General features: G+C 36.5%; 1 protein-coding gene across 1 annotated transcript in view; it reads right to left on the bottom strand.

Moving 5' to 3' along the window:
• The window catches only part of SPAG16 (sperm associated antigen 16), a 413,057-nt gene that overhangs the window by 340,624 nt on the left and 48,035 nt on the right, over positions 1–24,398 (bottom strand). The window contains exon 11 of the mRNA XM_040603905.1: positions 4,033–4,163. Coding sequence (XP_040459839.1) covers positions 4,033–4,163 — 131 coding nt within the window. The remainder of the gene's footprint in view (positions 1–4,032; positions 4,164–24,398) is intronic.

Raw genomic sequence — 24,398 nt, 5'->3', positions numbered from 1 at the left:
ACCTTGGTGTGAGGCATGGGAGGGAAGGAAGAGGATGAGCCAATGACATCTTAAAAAAATAATAAAAAAGGTAAGGTGATGGAGCCTTCAATCGTCATTCTGCTCACGTTAATGGGTATTTAAAAAGGTCATAATTAAACTGCAAATAGCCAGTGTTTTCACAACATTAATTTTCTTATCTGAGATTTAAACAACAGAAATAACTATTTTCTATCTACAAAATATGTTAAATTATATTCTAAATATAATATTGTAGTAATCTGAAACTCTCATCCCATTTCTGCTAATTTTTCAGCTGCATCTTAGATAAGCACCTCTCCAAAACAGTGCACAACATTCTCCTATTTTCCAACACTTTACTAACAGTTAAAAACGCACTGAATAATGTTTGTATGAGCATCTTTCTTCTCCCAAGTGAAGAAAATATAAACCATGACAGATGTAGTATTGCGTATGGTGACTGTAGAAGTACCTTCCATGGTAAGCCATGCAAACCTTTTGGGGTTACATGAAAAATGCAAACAGCGGGTGAGGAGAAAGTGAACAGTAAGCAAGATCGGGAAGATCTTTTACGCATTATAGATCTTACAGTGATTCTTGTAGGCAGAGTAAGATTTACCAGGGTATTTAAAAGGACACTGGAGGAATATGAGCTTAATGCAGAAGTGGAATGCCCATGCAATGACCTGAAAAATGGGAAACATTCAGCTTAGCAGAAAACAAACATGGTTTCCCCAAGGGGGGGTTTTACCCCCTCTGCAAATAAGAGTTTCAGCGAATACTGATGAAGGTCTAAAGAACATCAGCTTTATGGCATATAATAACCATGAATTTGGATTTGCAGGTGTTCCAGTTTCTAAAGAAATGTAAAGGAACTAATAATATACATACATGAGCCAGATTCTGTTGTCCTTTTCATGCACTGGTTCTGATGACAAAAAACTAAATCATGAAAAAACAGATTTGTTCTCCTAAGTCAATAGAGTGTTTTCCATCCACCTTATGAACAACAAGAAAAAAATAATTCTTATCCTTTCTGGATACTGAATTCCACCTTCTGTCTTTAAAATCAAATAGACAATTGCGAAAGTTCAGAATTTCTTTAAATGGGCAATTTTTACTTAATTTCCTATACAGAGAGTTTAATCTAAGACATTGTTCTCCAAAAAAATCTTGATTTATACATTTGAAAGTCTCTTAGACTTCCAAGCAAAGCCAGATTCAGGACCAGACAGCTGCCATGTCAAACAAAGAATAACCCAAGCTCTGTGTGCATTGAGACGGGATTCTATAGCCTCTAAAAGTATTTGAAGCTCCATTTGAAGTTCTTCCCCCCCAAAATAGAATTATTTGCAACTTCTCTCCCCTCTATGACTTCTTAGCCACCTGCAGGCAATAGGGTACTAAAAGCGACCCCTTCTTCAACAGAGATCTGTTCTCTTGAAACACATGGGTACCTCCTGAGTGTTATTCCTCTGTCAAATTGGTTTGAAATTGGGCAGGGTGTTTTAAAAATAAAAATAAATACTGTAGGACATGCTTTCAAAAAAAGGCCTACCTTAACAAACCGGGCTACAATACAGCCTTTAGCACTAACAAACAAAACAAAAATCTTTCTTCTCAATCACTTAAAAAGATTGATTTTAAGTACTGGTATTCAGATAGGCGAAATAGTTGTTAATTGAAGTGACCATAAATTTTAAATGCTTTTTTTCAGACACAGTTATATGTGTAGAAACATCACTCCACCATGTACACAAATAGATTTTTAAGCAAATGAAAAATTCAATTACATTGTGTACATTTTTTTATGAACCCTTTAAAATCTTTTGGTTTTTTATGTGCTTTTATATTTTGTACATTTTTTAAATAGGCATTTCAGTTAATTTTAGAGCACCATCCCAGGTTCTCACTTTCTTTAAAACATTATCTTTACATGAAAGTCAACATCATATGGCCAGTATATGAAATTAAATACACATCCTCGCTGGGTTGTTGGTGTTTTTTTTTCATTTAGTTCCTATTACTCCAAGCAAGTTTTAAAATGTTTCCAAATAAGTTTAAAGACATCCAATTTATTTTTATTCCAGTAAATTGCTTTCTCAAGTGGCACTGTATCCTTAAGGTGTGATATCCTGTTACTAACTGTAGAAAATACTTAGAATTCCACAGCACCTAAAAGTATCTCTTCTAGCAATAACTAGAAGCGCTGGATATAAGGATCTAGAATAATGCTTTCAGTAAGACATAAAAATATAATTCAAGAAGGTTAAGGAAAACAATAGTCTTACATGAACATGTATGATATTTATCTGTTATTTTTCAGCTAAAGGTGGAGATATCCTTTCTATCTCCTATAGAATCCATAGGCTATTGACTAGCCTATGAGGTTTTACTATTTTCAATTACATATTATGTATTTTAACATTCACAAGTAGATTGCAACAACATTCAGAAGTAATTTTCAACTCAAATCTGGCTTCCTACTCCAGGTAAAGACAAATTTTTACCAAGGCAAACAGTAACATGAAAATCATTACTTTAGACTTGTCCCTCTGTAGCCTGTCACAAATGTAAATCTTGTAATGATGTAGCCTGTAAAAGTTACATTTTGATGGTTATTCCACCTGATTCACTGAAAATTCTGCCAAGTGTGGAAGTGTTTTTCTCCTCTAGGCTGATTTATTTATTTATCCATACACACACACACTTTTTTTTTTTTTTTTTAAACACACACCGTTCTTGCACCTTCAGATAAGCCTATTAACCCAGCAATATTTTGAGTGGATTTACTACAGCCTCCTCAGAGTAGCAGCACAGAGACACCAGTTGCCAGTTTTCTTTCCTGATTGGAACACAATGACTATACAATACAGGAGACAATTATTCAAAATATTACCTTACAAATATAGGTTATGGATTAACCAGACAGAAAACCAGAATTGAGCATCTAAGAGACTAAGCAGAAGCCTGGCTAGCTAGGCCAAAACTCAAAGCACCATGGTGGATATTTATGACAAAATACGGGCAGCCACCTACAGAAGTATCTGTGACCTTTTCATCATAATTACTAAGTGTGTAAATATTGTTCCGTGTTCTAACTTACGCCACTGCTTTCCTGGGCTCTGATTTTGTGTAGTGTTTATATGGTGTACTACTCTCTCTCCCCACAACACTAATATTTTTTTTTAGTGAGTCAATCAATTGTCAAACTCTTAATCTGCATGAGAATTACATTGCCCAAGTTTTTGTACTTTTAAAAATACAACCACATTGGATTATATTTCCTGGATACAACAAGAATTTAAGCTTCTAAAATTAAGTGTAGGAACACACTTTTTCTTTAGGGAGAAACCTTCAGAAGTAATCTACTATCAGTCTGAATACAGTAAGAACAGCATCAAGCTACATAAGGTTTATTTGAATGACACAAGTGCTGATTATTTTTTAAATATATTCATACCTAGATAATGTGTCAGAATTGTCTGAACTTTGCTACTAGCTCTCACTCCCCACCAACAACCCCCTCCCCCCCCCCCCCAATATTTTTATGCTTATTCTTTCTCAGCTGCAGCTAGCAAGCCCTGAAATGTCATTGCTTACAGGCTATTTGCACGCTCAAGCTAATCTAAATTTAAACTCTTCTGATTTTTGACCCAAGGGAATAAACTGCAATCAAATACAAATTGCAAAAATATTCAGCATTATAATTCACTTTCCCAGAACCAGAGTTTATAGTCATCTCTGGTTCTCATTTTTATATTTACTAACCAAATCCCACCCTTCTTACATAAAAGATGAATCTCATTATCTGTAAACAGTTCTGGCCAGGTGTTTTACTATATTTACGCTCCCACTAGATTTCATGATCATTTTTTTCACTTTCACATTCTTCAGAAAGCATGCCCCCCTGACTGCTGCCAGTAGTTTTTCAGAAATTTACTTAAAACAAACACTTCTCAATGACCTGTTGAAAAATAAAACTCAACACATATATAACAATAAAATTAATGTACTGTTAATGGCTCCTACCAGTTCACTGCCAAGTTGTGCACTTTTAAAGCGTTGCTCAGTTTATACTCTCCAGATTTCAGGGGTTGAGTGTATTCTTTAGCATGCACAAAGTATGGGTTCACCTGAGTATCAACGGGGAACTCTGAATCCTGTAGAAAAAATAAATAAAAAATTAAGTCTCAGAAATGCTGCATAAGTTTATACAACATGCTACTTATGTTATTATTTTGAAAACACAATTTTGTCATGTTTTTGCCCTCTATTTTTCTCCTCTGATCAATTTTCATCAATTTATTTTTAAATCACTGTTTTCCCAACTTTATTGATTTATATATATAGTTAAAGCTGAGTGCATGGTCTGTAGTGAACAAGTGAATAACATGAGATATGTTAGATTGTTCTTTTAAAATTGTATTCATATGAGTTAACTTTTGAATAATTTTATTAGGATAGCATTGCTCTAGAAAGAGATCAACCATCAGTACTAATCATTATTTACAACCAAATATAATTTCACTGTTTATACCAGCAAAATCCCTTCTTCCCCCAAAACAGAAATAAACCCCACTTACATAGTTCAACATAACAGCAATAGGAAGGAAGCAACCTGCCACTGTGGATACAGTAAAAAATAGCAAATAAAATTTGCTGTCATTATAGTCTTCATAAAGTTTGTGTAATGATGTAGGTGTAAGTGACAAAAACTTGGCCTGATTCTTTTAATGGCAACGTCATTTCTGTACCTGCTACTGAAAGATGGTATGATGTTTAAAAAGGAAGGCTGTTAAATTGTTTTATTAAGTTAATCAAATACTAAGTTCAGGACAATTTTTGGTTTTAAGTATTTTGTAGAAGACAATCAAAAGATAAAGTCAAAATTCAGGAAAATTAATTATTTTTCCTTAAACAGAAAAAAAAAGTTTTAAAATTGTTTACCATTAAGTTTTAAACTACAAATTTAAGATGCAGAAATCTACCTGGCACTGGACTGTCTCATTATTAAAAGAAATCAACTTCTAGAAACCTTTCATCAACTGACAGTTGGAAAGCTCCTTCAATTTGGAATGGAAGAACAACTTATTTTCTAAATCACTCTATTTTAGTTCCTTCTCTCTCTTCCCCCCCCCCCGCCCCTTATGAACACCTCCCATACTGGAAATGAAAAGAATAAATTTAGTCCTACTACCAAGCTCAGTGCAGCATGATCTGTCATGTAATTACTGATTTATCAGCTAAATGAAAGTTTCCACTATTATTATAAGCGGAAAAACCATAAGAACACAAAAGAAAGGGAGGTCATGTATGCAAATGCAGCTACAGGTAAACAACCTTTTTTCTCCTTTGAGTTCATGTATACATGTAGATCTAGACTGTATCTCCCAAAGATCACCATTACTTTGATAAGACCCTTTTCTCTGCTTGAATAAAGACTGAAGGATGAGTTTCACCCATGCCACGTAATCCCCAATTAACCTTCACCAACACCGTAACACTTGTTGAAGAGGGAACTGGAACTCCAGGCTGCAGTTCAGAGCAGACATTTTCCAAGTCAGCTGCTGATGCGGTCCAACAGCACTGACTACAGCAGCAGGAGGTCCCAGACACACAGCTCTTCAACAGCCTCTCCCAAGCAGCAACCCAAGGAGATGGCACCTGCCTTGAATCTGTGCCTCTGTAAAAACCAGTTACAGACCCGAGAGAAAGCTCTTTCTTCAAGGCTTTTGTTCGCTCATCAGAAAAGGACAAAGACAGATATAACATTCAGGAGGTCTCAGTCCTGAAAGTGTGTGCCTTCAAGAACAAACAGGAAAGCTAATTTTGTAATTCAGATGAAACTAATTATACATTAGACGTGAATTTAGAATGAACTCTGAAGATAACTTTATCAAGTGGAATAGGACACCTTAAGAGTATGCTGTACAGGTTGTCACTTCTACCAAATGAAAGAAATCATCAAGAAAAACATCATCAGCAGATAATGCAAGGCAAAATCAGATGTTGATTAAAGTGGATTGCTCAGGAAAGATGCATGGATAACATGCTTAAGATCCACTGCAGGACCAGATTCTCAAAAAGTTCCAAATCCTTCAGATACATACACTGAGGAGGCACGACAATACAAAGATACTGAACACCAACAGCACACTAAGATACCCTGAACTGTTAGCTCAGTTTCTCCAGCTCCAGCAGTTAACCTAGAGGGACAAGAAACCACAGAATTATTGCTGGACTGTACCAGCTTAGGAGCAGAAAATCTGGTCCCCTGGACACAGCAGAGATGTTCTTGCTATTAATCAAGAACCTTACTGTAGACCTGATATTTAGCATTCATGCCATCAGATAGAGGGGGCTGAGGTTTTCACAATAAACCTTCTCAAACAAAGCTCAAATCAGATGTGAGTAGACTTGAGTTTGCAGGCTCTCCACCAAAAAGAATACATATTTTCTGGAGCCAGGACTGGCTTGCCAGATAAGGGGCAGAAGGGACTGCAGCATGAGGAGGATTCTGGACAGAAGGAAACACACAAATCAGCTTTCCCAAACAGGGAACCAGGAAATTACTGAGCACAGGGCCAAGAAAGAAACTGGCCCTAAAATAGACAGAACAGCCCTTCCTAATGATATTCAAGTCCAAGAAAAAGACTTCAAAGTACTTTCAAATACCTATTTAGACATTATAATCCATACTTATCATTTACAATCAGCTTGAATTAAGTGTGCAGGATTTTAGGCAGGTTAACGACACACAATGGTATTCAAAACTCATGGCACGACTCCAAGAAGATCAGCTCTGCTGAAAAGAGTTGGTATTACTTCTTGATACAGAATGTAGTGAGTGGGGTTTTGGTCTGTATCTGCATGTGAGGATATTAACTACATTTGAGCATCCAGTTATTATTAATGATTAACCAAATGCTTTAAAATAACGAATGAATGCTCTAGACCAAAAGAAAAATGTGTTGCTACGGAACTGGATGACAGAGCTAACTGATAGAATTAAATGTATGTATTTTTAGTATTGGACTCAGAATAAGTCTCAGACCTAGCGCAGGTCACTATGCAGTCCACTCAGCAGTGGATCATAGTCTGAGGTCATGACTATACAGTCCACTTGGTGTCAACTTTGCACAGTTGACATGTCCCAGAAGGGCAATTATACAAATATGATCAGGCTGCATTGAGTTCAGCGTATCTGTGAGTCTGTGCTGGCTTTACAGTCTGCTCCAGTGATATTCTTAACAGGAGAGTTTTTTCAGCTTTTCTAAGTTCCAAGAGCAAATGCAAATACTTGGTACAATGTACCAGTTTATGTGGGATTAATAATGATCTACTTTGACGTGAGACTTCAGAAGCTAAGGGCAAGGATGACACAAAGCTTTCAGATACACCAGGCAATGAAGAGAAGCTGTATCATAGCATGGGGCTGAACTGTAGAGGAAGAATCTTCAGTGGTTGCAAGTAGCACACCGAGGGAAAAACTGGGTAAGATTAATACCATGCTACTGACATAAAACACTGGACTAGAACTGAGAATGAAGGTTTTATCAGCCTCCCTCTGTGAGATTACTGGCATGAGCCATTTTCCATGGCCTATGTCTTTTTTCTACCATTATCTTCCATGAAGGTGAGCTCTATGACTTGCATCAAGAGGCAGATCTGTATTCTTCAATAGACTTTTCTTTCTAGTATAACACTGATAAATAGTTAAATACATATATATATAAGAGTTAATCTTGCAGCCTCAATATCAAGCAGTGTGGTCTCAGATATTTTCTAAGATTAGTCAGCAGGCTAAAGGATTTATTACTAACTCTAATTAACCAAGCTAAATGGCTTTATTAAAAATAGATTGTCATTAAAGAATGTAAGGAGGGTAAGCATGCACAATATATTTTAAAGACTACACTAGCTATTACAAAACCACTCACAAAGACAATACAGTTTCCTGAAGACTTAGCTGATGATTCCCGTTTGCAACACTTTCAGGACATCCTGCTGTGAGAAGCTTTAAAGGAAAGACTGAAATTACCATACTTTTTAAAATGCCCATCAACCACTAAGATTAAGAATAGAATAAAATCAATGTATTTTAATCTGAAAATGTACACACACAGCAGGGATAACCACTAACTTTTTTTTAGAATTTGTCTGCACTTAACTTGATGGTAGCCATCCTGTTAATTTGTAGGAATGAGCGTACAGCAGATTTCAGAGCGACAGACTATCAAAAGAATATCATTTCCTCTCCCATTTCAGAGGCTCTTTATATTGCATGTTCTATAAGGATGCTATTAACCTGATTCAAACTTTTAAAATGATTATGAAAATAATTAAGCTAATGACTTAATGATCAGTATAAGCACATCTATTACAGACCCAGGACCTGGAAGATATTTTTCAGTGGATTATGACTTCAATCACAAACATAGCCTAATAAAAGCACTCCAAAATCTAGTTTTTCATTTATTTATTTTTTTTGTTCTTGATTATACAAAAAGTAAGACTGGGTCTGGTGGAAACTGTAGATGTTCACTGCTAACTTTTGTTCCATCTCAACCATATTTATATTTCCTCTTCGAAGCTAAGAAGCTACATTGAGTTTTGCTTGCAGGAAAACTTCTCAATACTATTATCTTGTGCAATTATTTTGTAAGCTTTTATAGGCACACAAAACTTTAGCTTCAAACTGCCTTACTGATACTCAGAAAACACATCCCCAGAAGGCAAGTCAATTTCCATGGTATTGTAGGGATTCACAGCGGTGACTGACATAGGACATTGGTCTTAATCATAGAACAGTCAGGGTTGGAAGGGGCCTCTGGAGACCATCCAGTCCAACCCCCTTCCAGAGCAGATTGCCCTAGAGCAGTTTGCACAGAGTCATGTCCAGGTGGGTTTTGAATGTCTCCCGACAAGGAGACCCCACAGCCCCTCTGGGCAGCCTGTCCCAGCGCTGTCACCCTCAGGGTAAAGAAGTGCTTCCTCACGTTCAGATGGAACTTCTTGTGTTGCAGTTTGTGCCCGTTGCCCCCTGTCCTGCCGCTGGGCACCGCTGAAAAGAGCCTGTCCCCATCCTCCTGCCACTGCCCTTAAGGGATTTGTGTGCACTGATAAGATCCCTCTCAGCCTTCTCTCCTCCAGGCTGAACAGGCCCGGCTCCCTCAGCCTTTCCTCACCAGGGGGATGCCCCACTCCCCCCACCATCTCTGTAGCCTCCGCCGGCCCCTCTGCAGCAGTTCCCTGTCTCTCCCGAACCGGGGAGCCCAGCACCGGGCACAGCGCTCCAGATGAGCCTCACCAGGGCAGAGCAGAGGGGGAGATCACCTCCCTCGCCCTGCTGGCCGCGCTCCTCCTCATGCCCCCCGGGGTGCCGTCGGCCTTCTTGGCCCCCAGGGGAACACCACTGGCTACAGCCCTCCAGCTAGGCTCTGCACCGTTGATCACAACCCTCCAAGCTCTGCCATTCAGCTAGTTTTCAATCCACCTCACTGTCCCCTCATTTACTCCACAATTCCTGAGTTTACGTGTAAGGATGGTATGAGAGACAGTGCAAAAAGCCTTGCTAAGGTTAAGGTAGACTACATGCACCACTCTTCCTTCCTTAATCTTCCTTACCTGACTGGAAAGGAAGACAGAATCTAGGAAACATGTAGAGCAGATGATGAAAATGATCCTTTGTTGTCTTAACTCAGATATGAGAAAGATGCCTACATCTTGTACCAAGGTGCTAACTAAACACCTGCATCTTGAACTAGCCATTTCACTTAGATTGGCCATCTGTCTAAATACAGGGTGGTTTATATTTCCACTTACTTATGTTTACTTAGGGGTGTACGAAGAAGCAAAGAGTAGCCTAGAAAGAAAATCAACTTCAAACGAACACCTAAATTCTTAACATCTATTTGAAACTTGTGGAAGATAACTGTTAAAAGAATTTAAAATCTTCTGATCTCACACATAAGAACAAGTTTTTGAAAGATTAACTATGTGGTGGGAAAAACCTAAAAAAAAAAAATCAGAAACTTTTAGAATTTGGAAATAAATATGTAGAGTACAAATAAGTAACAATTAAAGATTACTTTAATCTTTCATTGTTACTCTAGGAAGGAATCATAACATGTTTGTGGCTAAAGTTACAAATTTTTATGGAAATACATGTCAAGTTCTGATTGCGTTTCAGCCATAATATTCCTGCAGATCTCTGAAGCCAGTTTCAAGAAAAAGCCATACATTTTCCAAATTTAGGAATGATTAAAGTGAGTCTGCACTATTTACTATACACAGACCAAGGAGGTTAAATAAAAGTGAGTATAGTCCCAATACATGCCACTGCCTTCATATAAATCTTAGAAGCTTTACGTGCTCCTTGGCTTACAAAGTTCTACCTTTCAAGAATTACAAATTTGAGCAACTAGATTTATAACATTAAAAAAACACACAATCAACATGCTTTTTGTAAACTCTGTCTTACTCACTTTCTGGAACAAAACAAATTACTACATGCAACCAGACTTACTCATACGAGACAAACAATTCTAGGAAAGTCTAAGCACTCTGAATAGAAGTGACTGAGTATCTTGCGTTTTTCAGTAGAAAAACCCCAGATACTACTTTAGAAGATACTGCCATAAATTATTGCGGCATAATTCACAAATATAGTGAAAAAAAAAGGAGTATAATATAAAAACATTAGTATTTCTATCATCCTTTACTGAATATCTGAAATATTTCTGAAATTGTAGTTTTTACCTCCTTTGCTGTGATAATCCTTTATTTTACTAGAACATGAGTCAGCCCCAGTTGTTAAGATGATTCATACCTATGGTTCATACTTCAGGGTCTGAATGGAATGAACCGTGGTATCACTTTTCATGGCCAGGTGAAATGTTGATTTTGGTAGCTCCCCAGTACACACCAGGCAGAAGCCACAGTTTAGAGATATCAAGTCTGTTGCTGAGTTGATTTCCTGCCTGAGAAAGCTACCAAAGAGTTTAGAAGTGATACCACCTTAAAGTATTCTCTCACACTATTTCCAAAATATATTATTACTGTATTGATTTATCAAAGCTTCATTGGTACTTCAATTTATGTGAGGCAGAGCTCTGTATGTACAGTCTGAGCTCTTCAAAAGAAACACAAACAAGCTACCTATGAAATTACAAAGGTCAGTATAGATTTTTTTCCCAGATACAATTACTTATCACTATGAAATAAATGTGGTATCTTTATCCTCAAAACTTTCTACAATAAAAATGCTCAAGAAATCTAATATGAAGATAGCTCCCCTCCCCCAACAAATTTTGGCACTGAAGTGTCATTATTTAGTCCTTATTCTATTATTTTCACTTGCTAAATCCTAAGGGTAACAGAGAATCCATTACACAAGTTGAGATCTTGCACAACAAGGCTTTGTGAAACATATTTATTATAAACATTGATTGCAAAGCCTGGTGCCGCTTCAGCATCAGCAAGGGTTACGTGCACGCCAGAATTCAAGAAAGGCACATACTGAATGCTAAGGAGTCAAAGCAATATATTATACTTTTCTTCACTCTTGTATCTGCACTGTACCAGACATTTGTACTATGACGAACATGAGAAGCTATTAAGCTCTCTTATACTGATGTAAGAGAGGAAAGTAATGCATTTCCTGCCTGTGAAATTAAACATTCTATTACTTTATTGTAAAAGACAAGGAACATTACATTTAAAATAGCGTCCTAGAAAGAATCTCTGTGAACCAAAACCATTCTAAATGCATGTCCTCAGTCACTGACAATGGCAAAAGCAACTGGTACATTGTTTTTGTCAATTATCATTCAGAAACTACACCGCCATTGTTACCTGAAGTTACAGGTGTAACAGACCATCGGCCACTCATGAAAAGTTAGCCATGGCTTTCAGTCCATTTACATGAAATATTTCCATAGCTCTCAAAAACATTATCAGAAGGGAGTAAGCATCATTATCTCCATTTGTTCTATATGCACAGGGAAGACATCCCAATGCTAGATCTTTGGCAAAGGTAATAATTCAAACCCATCTACATCCCCAAGTAATAAAAGGATCTATTACTGATTCTTATAGTTTACCTAGAGAGCTCTATAGAAATCAGGATTGCATGAACTCATAAAAGCATTCCCTGCCCTAAGACCCCACAGATTTATACACAAAAAGAAATTGGAAGAAAAACAGCTTGATGTAGAAGAATGAAGGCAGTGGGTTGATTAGCATTGATAACAGGCAGCTGTGGCCTTCCAATTGTTGCAGCACACACAAACAAACCAGTAGGCTGCACCAAGGCTTTAACGTTGGTCAGATTCTACTGTCTATGCTGTATCTCCTTCCTCCAGAGGTCAGACCACACTGCTGCTCCTCCATCCAACCCCCTCTCCCACCATCCTCAGGGCTATTTAACCACTTAGTGGGAACGAGCTACAGCTGCACATCATCCATGTCAATCAACCCACTGCCGCTGAGGCAAGGTCACAGCTGCACGTTATCAATGCTAATCAGCCCACTGCCTTCAGTTCTCTACAGCTTGATTGTTTTGGGGGGTTGGGTTTTTTGTGTGTTTTTTTGTTGTTGTTGTTGGGTTGTTTTGGGGTTTTTTTTGCATTCTTTTGTTTGGTTATTGGGGTTTTTCTAAAAAAAAGTTAAGAGCCTAAACCATACGAGAATTTAGTGACTTACCCCAGATCAAGCTGAAATTCTGTAGGAGAGCTTGTAAACCAAACTTCAGAGTCTCAAATCATTATTTAATTCTCCCTAATAAGATACAAATCTTGTCTTGATGGAAATTGTTATGCAATTAAGACAATTTACCCTTAAAGCTCTTAGAAATCTTTCTTTTCTTTCCTGTCCTAAATTTTTACGATAAGCTTGCCTTTTTACTTCTGATAGCAGGGCTCTTCAGAGCAAGTCTACAGCTTTCATTTTCCTTGAGGAAGACGCAAGAGATTCATTTGTCAAAACATACAGAAGGCAATGAATAGATAAGTGGAACTGATCTAAATCATCCCACATCTGAGAAAAACGTAGTATAGTTTAATACAAAACAGAAAGCAACCAAATCAGTTTATCTAAATCACAGCTTGGCCTTGCCTATATCATTATTACACACAGTTCTAAGTTTCTCCTTACTCAGATGTTAAAAATTGAAGTTGAGAAGAAGTAGTTTAACTATGCATTTGTGAGCAAGACAGAGCCTTGTTACTTTATTTCTTTAAAAAAAATATTAAAGCTTAACTGAGGCAAAGATCATCAGAAAGTAATTTGGTGATGCAAAGTCCTTTGGTCAGGGAGTACATAGAGACTTTTTTTAATTTTTATTTTTTGCAAAAATTGATAACTATCATCATCAGTTATTCCAAATTTAAAATTATCAAGGTCATCCTAAGACTGCAGTCAAGACATACACAAGGGGCATAATCATAGTCACACGTGCTGGTGTATCCATACATTCCATTTAAAAAACAAATACCAGATACTTTGTTCAGAAATGCAAACAAAATGATGAAAATTAAATTCCTCTTAGGGTAGAGCAACTCTCTATGTCCAAGATTCAGCAAGCTATTCTGACTTGAATCACTAAACATTTTCAAGGAAATATTCTATTTTCTCACCCAAAAAAAGCAGGATTAGCTCTGCTTTTCTGTACTTGGAAAAGTACCGCACTAATCACTGATAACCACACTTAATACCATTGAAATTATCTTTCTATTCCAAGAGATGGGGGGAAATGATATTAATTTTTTTTTTTTGCTTAATTTTCCTGAAAAATCCAATATGCTTATATTAAGGAGACTATACTTTATATTTTTTCTTTTAGATTAAACAAATTTCAATATATTGAAATTTCCATACTTTAATTCTTAAATATCAAAGCAGTTCCATGGAAACCAGTAGTCCTACTTGGAATTGCCTTACTAAATATAAAGTTTTCACAACAAGTCTTTACTTTTACACCATACCTCAACTGTTGTCCAAACTATCACAGCTTTCAAAACAACCTAAGGATTACTAAGAACCCATACATTCAAATAGTGGAAATAAACAAAAGACATTTTAAAAATACAAATATATAAATAAGAATGAAAATTGTCTTGGCTGTAATTGCTCACAATGAATGAATCTCAGTCATCAGACTATGAAAAAATGAAAAATGATCCATGTCAAACAAGATAAAACATTTTTAAAAGCAAACTATAGTATGAGATTTTTCAAATCCTGTTTTACTTTCCTCAACTTTTCATTTTTACATTTTACATTTTTTACATTTACATTTTTACATTTACATTTTACAATCAGACAATTCCTGAGGAAAGATGTGAACAATGACCACCATCAAGATGATGTAGGACCCTACTAAAAATTATTTTAAGGTACAAAGTAAGTTAAGAAAGATTTAAACAAAGGGAAATTCCAGCTTCCCTCTTTCCCATGAAGAAAATCCTGACACTGTTCTCTGAGTAGCTTAGTTTTGGTGCAATGGAGATAGGTGGCTTCACAAGGAACCAAATACTAAGCAAGAAACTATTGAATTCATATTAAGTACTTTGCTGCAAGAGTGACAGAATATAAAATATAGTAGCTGAGTATTATTTTATCTTCTGTTTCATATTTTCTGTAATTGATGAAATAAGGTATCCTCTTCTAGCAGTTTATGAAAGAAATGAAGATACTCAGTGCACTGACAGAATGCCATCAGTGAAATATTCAGTAACCAATGTTGTACGATTCTTGAAACTGAAACAACTCAATTTCAAAATGCTGCAGTGTCTATAGTAATGGTATTACAACACATTTACACATTATTTTACTATTTTAATCATGACCACAATTATTTTATGAACATCTGAAATGTAAGGAAAGGAAGTTGAAAGCAATAGCAGAGAGCCTAGTAAAACTTTTATTGCATACTACATCTTGCTTGGCTTGCTAATAAAAAAACATAAAAATCACCTACAAAGGTTGTGGCCACATAAATCCTCCTTATTCAGTTTATAACCCTGACAATTTTTCCTTTTTTTTAAATAAAATCAACATGAAAATAATATGTAATAGGTAGTAAAAGTCAAATTAATTAAAAAAGCAAGGGCAAAACTGTTCTGTCTCCATGTTAAGGTCTAGTGTATTCATGTAGCTCTTCAGACAGTTTGTGAACTGGTGCTAACAGTAAATTTTAAACTTGAAACTGCTCCTGACAATGTCAGTTTTAAGGGTCTTCCAGATCAAGTCTTCCTACAGCCATTGCTGATGCAATAAAGAAACTAGAAAGTACTACTACTATAAATGTATAACTACACCACAGACACTCAGTACCTTTTTGACTAGAGCTCTCATTGATAAATTTACAGAAATTATTTTCTACTATAAAAAGCATAAACTTGAAGATTGAAAGCTGCAGCACATCACTAACGCTTCGTTTCTTTTATTGGGGCTATGAAACCCAATTTTTTCAATTATTAATAGTCTAGATATTTGAAGTATAAAAGGATGCTAACATACAAATATTGCATCACTGAAATGCAATAACTTTCTTCCAATTTTTAGCACTACAGCTTATCTATTTTTGCCACTATTTCAGAAAGCAATGATATAAAAGGAAAATACTTAGCTTTATGCCAAACATATTGCCCAACTCTACAGAAGTAAACCAGCTGTAACATTTTAGCTTCTACTAAAACTTAAAAACTTCTTAGCACAGAAGCCCGTATCCTGGGCTGCACCAAAAGAAGTGTTATCAGCAGGTCAAGGGGGGTGATTCTCCCCCTCTACTACACTCCTGTGAGACCCCACCTGGAGCACTGCATTCAGCCCTGGGGCCCCCAGCACAAGAAGGACATGGACCTGTTGGAGTAGGTCCAGAGGAGGGCCAAGAAGATGCTCAGAGGGCTGGAGCACCTCTCCTATGAAGACAGGCTGAGAGAGTTGGGGTTGTTCAGCGTGGAGATGAGAAGGCTCCAGGGAGACCTTACAACAGCTTGCCAGTGCCTGAAGGGGGCTGACGAGAAAGCGGGGGGGGGGGGGGGGGGGGGGGGGGGGGGAGCTTTTTACAAGGGCATGTAGAGATAAGATGAGGGGGAATGGTTTAAGCTGAAAGAGGGTAGATTTAGATTAGATATTAAGAAGAAATTCTTTACTGTGAGAGTGGCAAGACACTAGAACGTTTCCCAGAGCGGCTGTGAGCAGCCTGGGCTGGTGGAAGGTGGCCCTGCCCGTGGCAGCGGGGCTGGAGCTAGATGATCTTTAAGGTCCCTTCCAGCCCAAACAGTTCTGTGATTCTATGCAATATCCAAGTAAACCACATTTCTGAGTTTATTGTAGATGATGCTGTTAAGCAAAAACATGCCTCTCAAATGTGGGGACTGTAACATAATTTGTACACTAGAGACAAATACCCCGCAAGTTGCACAGCTGCTTAGAGGACTGAGATCTTGGAGTCTTAAGACCAAGAGCTGAGAAACACCAAACAGCTTCTTGAGCTTGCTCAAGATTGACCATAGAAAAATTAGTAGATTTAAGATGCTCTGCACCCACACTGAATGAAAAACAAATATTTAAGCTTTATAAAGATGAACAGATTATTTTTCCAGAGAAGAAACAGCCCTCAAAATAAGCTAGTCATTGAAGACCTGTTCTATCTTAGAAAGGATATTTATGCCGTGTGAAAACACTACCCGCAGCTTCTCCCATCACTTCTACTGTCACAACTACCTCATCAAATGTTTTTTTTACCCCTTTATTTTGATTAATCTAGTTGTTACAGGATATACAGGACCAATAATCCCTGTTAAGTGAGTAAAATGAGTGAGGAGTCACAGGGAATTTATTCCAGTACATGAACATACTAATAATTCTGAGTGCTAAGTTCAGTTACAATCTCAATAAAGTAATATAACAATCATCCAACTTTTAATTTACTGCTCCTTGATGGTGGGAATTTAACTTAATATATGCAATTAAAATTGATTTCTTAATTTAAAAGTATGCAATTCAATACCACAACTCTAAAATATTAAGTTTATACCGGTACTGATATGGCTGGATTTTAAATATCCACTTCTGATTGCCATTAACAGGAATTATGAATGTAAAATCATCACACATTAAAGAATAAATTCACTAATATTTTAACTGGTAGCAATTCTGAATGTTTTGACCCGATTCTTGTCATCATAGCATCACCACATCATACCAACAGAATATGCTCGTGTTTGTTTTTCAAAATAGTATTATATGTCATATGGATAATCAACCTTTTACAAGGTACAAAACAATATCTATAGTCATACAATATAGACGTACAGCACAACTACATATACAACTTAATCTTGCATAAATTAATGAAAACAGTTACAAAACTCAGCTTAATCATTTGCCAAGAAGCAAAATAACAACAAAAATGCTGTAATAAATTATGATGATACAATGCGTGCATTTGGTTGCTTGAAAAAGCTACTGTATTTATGATCATTGTTAAAATAAACAATAGGACAATAAAATACAAAAACTTCTCCCAATTACAATTTTATTTTGTAGCTTTAAATTTTGATTATGGTGCAATGAAACCAGCAATATTTTAAGTTACAGCTGCACATTCTGCATATGCCATACAATTCAATTAGGCATGTTAAAGAGGTAATGCTGATTAGATGACAGACATTAAACTACTTCAGTTATCTGACATACTCCAAAGTACATTGCAGTATTGTCTTTTTTTATATGTATTTAAAAACTGTTCATAGTGATTCATGTGAACTTTCTCTCCTACAGAAGTATCCTATAATAGAGTCAATTAACAAATTCAGATGCTTTCTTCAAATAAGTTGTCTAATTTCTGTTTGCTTCCTTGAAACAGTCATATGAATGAAGAAATTAGTTATTCAGCATCACATGTTCAGATCTAAATGTATAAAATAGTCCCCAAGATCACACATATTGTTGTATAGTACGGTATCACAGACACCAGTTTTCTTAAATTACAACCTGTATCAAATCATGTTATGATTCTTCCCATTGCAGTACTCAAACTGATTTAAAGGCCATAGGGTTAGAACTAGAAACAGCCAACTTGCTGTCCACTGTTTGGGAACCTAGATTAAATTTAACAGATGTGAGCAAAGACACTCTTAAATTCAATACACATTATGCACTAAGTTACCATGAAATATTTGTATTGATAATCTGAGGTCAACGTGAAAAATAAAACGTCCCTAATGAAAGTGACTTTCTGATGCGCTTCATAAAATTGTGTTTCATCCAAGCTCTGTATTTCAAAAATACTTTTTTGCATGTCACTCTACCACAGTGTAGTTTTGCTGAGAAAATAAAAAGTATCCACATCATCACCAAGAGAAAGGGTGCCCTTTACCTCACCTGGGAATTAGCTGAATTGTAAACTATAGGGGCCACTTTGTCCCCAGTTATACAGTCCTGTCAGCACCAGGCTACGGAGGAAGCTCTGGCCAATCTGAGGAGTTCCAAGCCTCTCCTAGCCTGCAGCCCCACACATGCTTCACACAGCACAACCATACCTTCAACACCTCCGTGTCTCTACCCTGCAGGCAGGACCATCGTTACATACCTGCCTCCTTGCTGACACCCCTCAGACTCCTTTGCCTCCAGCGGGAGGGTAAGGAAACTTGCCACAGCGATGGTACCAAAACGCACCACCGCACTTTCAGAGGCACGGACTATATAGTATGTAAGGTAATCCCACAGAGGTGAGGACTTCACCCCCCGCCCCCTTGTACTCCTGACTCCACAGAAACACCTTTCCTCTCTTCCCAAAGCCATTCATGTGTCAAATGGGGTTTTTTGATAGTTCATCACATTACGTGAACTCAGCGTAAGAGCGATCTTACTTCGCAAACTACTCCTTCACACATCTGCCACCAGTCAGCACCAGATGCCAGGTTGGTGCTAACGCGGGGACCGGGGGATATGATGTTGCTGCCCAGTCCTGAATGCCAGTGCTACCCCCGGCCCTTCTCTCAGCAATAAGAGTTCCTTTCCCCTCCACATCACCAGGAACCGGGGCTATGCGTTGGGCTGAAGCAAGTGCTAAGGTGGGTTTGGCTCTTTCACTACAGTATAAAAAGTGCGAGCCCCCCTCGGCCCAAATCACAGCTATGGGCTGTGACTGCACATGGACCTCCCTGCATAAATACACAACATAAGCTGTTTTCTTCTTAAGGTACAGCATTACCACATAGCTATCGCATCCACAAACCATCTTCAGCAGAGAAACTTTTGGCCTAAACGTTGCCTTAATGAATTCTAATTAAACTAGGTACTTTTAAACCTTTTTAGGGGTTTAGCTTGCACCTATTTCTCTCAGAAGTACTAAGCCACAAAGTAATTTTTAACTTTTAACAGTTTAAAGATATAAAATTACTATTTTTACACAGTATAATATAAATGCCAGTATTCCATTTCCATGGAATTACCAGGTTATTTCTTCCATGTTGTCTTTTTACTCAAATATTTCATCTTGAACAGTTCATCCTGACTGTTACCAGTTCTGGGTTTTGTTTCACTGCTTGGGTTGGGGTTTTTTGGGTTCCCCCACACCCCCTTACTACTCACTGAGGAACACACAAGACCTCTGAATACCCAATAACACAAAATCTATCTCCAAGTCTACAGAACGCCAATGCACATTAGAAAAATAATTGCAAAACTGTAGGCTGGGAAGATGAGGGATTTATAGGCAAGCATGTGTTCTTTAAATCTAGCAAGGCTGCACTAAAAGTATCTCTGAGTGTAGTTTCTAGAAATAGGCTTATTTGTTATAACAGTAAGACTAATGCATTGCTCTATATAGAATACAAAATGTTTTAATTATATAATAGCTATTACATATAAAGACTGTATGTATTGCATATGTACAGAATATAATTATAAATTTTATACACATGTATCTGTGTGTCCATACATAAAAAAACCAGTGTGCAAGACTTGAAGCAAGAGGAAAAAATCTGAATTTATCAATTTTAAGTATTAGTGCACATAGCAGACATGGTTTTCCTTCAAACTAGAAAAAGAAAAATAATTACTCTTTGAAAAGAATGTTGCTACTTGACTTAAGTGCTGATTAAAAGAAATAGAAATTTAAAATACTCCTGCCCATACGGGCACTGTCATACTCAAGACTGGTATGTCAAATACTTATTTATAATTATTAAATCAATTTATATTTTCCCCAACACAGGCTTGTTAAGTCATTATGAGTTTAGTCCAAAAGATCATGATTAAAATGAACTTCAGTTTTATCAGCTATCAAAATATTTAGATGCTACGAAATACTGTTAAGTATTTTTTCACTAATTCTTCCTTCAGCACTGGTATGTCTTTTGTAAGAAGTATCTTCCCATTGATCAAGATAGCAAAATTCAAGCCTAAGAGTTCCAAGATAACAGAAAGATTGGCATCACAAGAGTTTTCTAGCACATAAGCTATTAGACAGATTTCCCATGAAACTCAAACCCCATCCAAACAAAAATTGCTACATTCTTCTAATTTAAATGCAGTTTCCCAGGGCTACTGGCAATTTTAGAGAGACTTTACATACTGTCTCTTTAAGGTAAGCAGCAGCAATCACACATGATTAGAGTCCCAGAACTGTAAGCACCATCCCTACAAATTCTGTGCAAAGTAAGAGAGGATGAAAAAGTGCAAGCAAAACTCCCCCAAAGTATCACATGAATGCAAGTGGGAAACTTTATGGAAACAGAGGACAAGACACCTTAGAAGCTAATACGAGATCATTCATTCATTTATGGATGTTCCAAAGTACATTTCATCCGAATGAATTTTTTATTTTGCTTCTAACACGTGCACTGTAAAGAAGAGTGAAAAAACTATTATTTTTTGGATGATTTAGTTTGACATGATCCTATCTTGCACTTCTAATAAGAGTAAAATAAATCTGCTCCTAAAGGTTCTCCTACCACTAGTAATGTCTAAATATTGACACTAGAGGTTCAAATAAGTTTTAAATTTTGCCATATGTTTATTAACTTTTCAAATATTAACAAACAAGTTAAATTTTTCTTCAAATTAATACTGTGCTTCCAGGAACCTCTAAAATTGCATTTATATTCTCAATATCATCTAGTATACACTAATTTTTCACATGAATGAAGTACATATTGTAATCATTTCAATAACTGTTTTAAGGCATATAAGGTTTACAAAGGTCCATATATCACTACAATGAACTAGTAAACACATTCAGGGACCATTAGTTATTGATTTATTTGCAATTATCCTTTACAGTTGCTGTCCATATTACTCCCCTTTGCATTTAATCATACTGATTCAGTTTCAGGACAGGTAGCAACCATTTATTCCAGGCTCCACATAATGATAAATAATGAAAACAAAGCTTTAAGAGTACTTTGATGTGCAGGTACAAAGCACTCAACTTGCCAATACTGGCGAGTAATGGATTCTTTATAACAAAAAGTTAATTAATTGATTACTAGTTGTTAGCAATAAGTACTACATCAAATAGTGATAATGCTTATTATCTGTCACTGTAACCTAGCGTAAATATTTTCAGCACTGCAGGAAGGGGATACTACAGAATATGTAAGGAAGGTACTGCCAGACTGACTTCACAAACATGCCAACAGTGAAACTGAAACTGATAAAAACTGCCTTAAGGTGCAAGGATGTCAGTCTGTTCTAAATTAATCAAGACAAATTATAAAGCCAGACCAGACAATGTCTAATTGATTTTGGACCACATGAAATCCAGGCCATTGCACTTTCTTGAATTAATTTCTACTTTAGGTAGACATAGCTTAGAAAAGCCATTATTTAGAAGTTGTCAGGGTTTTTTTAAGACTGAAGAATTTACTGTAGCAGCCAGTGCATTTGTGAAATGCCTAACCATGTTCTCTGTTAAAAAGCAACACTATTTCTAAACCAGAATATCCTTAGATTCAATTTTTATCTACTAAATCCTATTCTAGTTTTGTCTGCTATGTAAACGAACCTATTAAGAATATATTTTGTTCCCTTTGTCACAATCAATGATGAACTCCTCCTTAATTAAATCTCATCTACTTGAAGATGTCCCTGCTCATTGCAGGGGGTGTGTGTGTACCAGACCTTTAAAAGTCCCTTCCAACCCACATTAGTCTATGACTCTATGAACTCTTCCAGACACCGTTGTAAAAAATAGTACTTTTTTATTTCTATTTAGTTTACCAAATCATCCAGACTTCATTTACCTGGTGTCTTCGCGAAAAAAGACCTTTCCAGTGTGCCATCTGTTAACTTTAATCAGTAACTCTGATTCAAATCCTAATCAGATTTCTAAGATTCCTTTTTTCCAAGTCACATATAAAAATGTTAAATAGTGTATGAGAAAAAAAAAAAGTCTCTGAAAACATTTGATGATTCTCCATTTAAGGTTTCATGTCAGACTTTACCATATTAAGTAACATTATTTACATTGATTTTGTAAAATACCTTAATATGGATAAATCTATCTTCTACAATCATGGGATAATTTGTATTAATATTAGCACTAATCATACACACTTTTTAATTCTCTACATTATTCTAGTTCTCCATTTCACGAGTCACTTCTTACATCTCAAAGATAGTTTTGGAATTATCCACAGATTCCTGGCACAATCTCACTGAGAGAATTTCTTAGCACAGAAGGAGATGAAAGAACGGAATTCGTTTATTGCCACCTGACTCTTAAGTTACAAAATTGAAAGACTGAGCTTTCGTGTGGGATATCAACACCTGCAGGATTTTATTAAATTCTTGAAACCTAGTCCATGTACTCTCAATAGAAAGGTAATTTGTTTATGGGGATTAGGACAGATGGTGTGGGGACCTAAAATGAGTTTTACTCTGAAAACCAGCAATGGTTTACCCAATGGATCTGTTCTGTTTTCTGTATTCAAAATCACATATCCTTAGCAAGAATACAAGTAACAATTTGTATTGCTTGCTTGCTATTACCATTAGCCCCTCAAAACCAACTCAATTTTGAAATGGAACTAAATTCTATTTGTCTTTTTTGGTGTCCCTCTTCAAAGTGCAGAATGCCCTTTCATATGCAGCACCTTTCTCTTCCATCCACTTTGACAGAGGGAATATCTGAAATCAATTCTCCACAACTGCTCATCCACAAACAGATTCAAGACAACTTGCAATTTCATTCTAAATCTAGGCACTTGGGCACTGCTTTAACAGCTTCACAGCTTTTATTGGAGATGTCAAATTTCATTCATCAGTAGCTACAGCACAGGATGAGTATGAAGAACATTAGCTTTATTAATTTTAAGAGTGCTGTATATCAATATATCTCTGTGGGCTCAGAGAGTAATGGTACAGCCAATTATGAGATTCAAGGAGGTGAAACCCCACAGGAATTCACTGACCACGCTTTTGAGCCTAATGCTTAAAGAGACAATACCGGAGATCTATAGTGGAGAGAGAGGTAAAACCCAACACTACACAGGAAAATTAAAAATTTATCTGATCACAGGTTGCACTAGCCTGTTCTAATTCACAAGACATCTCTGTGATTAGAGATAAACCCTGAATAAAGCAGAGTTTTAGAAAAACTAAAAGACAGTCTGGATGTAAGGGTAGTGAGACCCTAGTCGAAAAAAACAGGCCAAGTTGACAAATTAAGGAATTCTGCTGAAAAGCATTGAGAATCTAGTAGTATCCAAAATTATTTTGGAGAAAAATAAATTGTGCAAACAGGGCATCCCTCAGCCTCTTAAGAAATTGCCCTCTCAATTTGTTACTTTGACAATACCTTACATCATAAGCTGTTGCCTTTGTTTCCTCCACCTACTTCTCTAGCAAAGGCTTTTTCCTGTAACTTTCCCAATTCTTGAGAATCTAGAGGTTCAAACTTTCCCTTGAGCCCTGATTCACAGGTCATAAAATTACATCTAACTGCCCTTTGAATATGTCTGAACAGGTATGACTTCCTTATCCACAGCAGTAACCCATACAAAAATGTAATTAATAAATTCTAAATTGAATTTCACTCACACTTGTATTAATTAACATGTTTTAGTAAATGTCCATCTTCTACCTCATCTTCTTAGCATCTTTCTCTATGACTTTAGTAAAAGCTTTAGGACAGCAAGCCACCTTAAACACATTGATTTTTTACAGTAAGCCCAAAAGGATGGGAGTAGGCAAAAAAAGATTTCCTTTGCCATTATTCCACCTGTATCAGAAGTCCTCTCACTCCCTGTTGATTTCACAACACACAAATTTAACTACAGCTTTTTTGTTTTACTTTTCTCCTCTGAAATTCTAAATCATAACAATCTTCTATCTCATTTTTTTTACCATCTATTATCTGTATTATTGCCTCATTCTTT

Source organism: Falco naumanni, chromosome 8 (assembly GCF_017639655.2).
Source record: "Falco naumanni isolate bFalNau1 chromosome 8, bFalNau1.pat, whole genome shotgun sequence".
Taxonomy (NCBI): domain Eukaryota; kingdom Metazoa; phylum Chordata; class Aves; order Falconiformes; family Falconidae; genus Falco; species Falco naumanni.
Note: the sequence above shows the minus strand (reverse complement) of the source record. Positions and strands in the feature narration are given on the sequence as shown.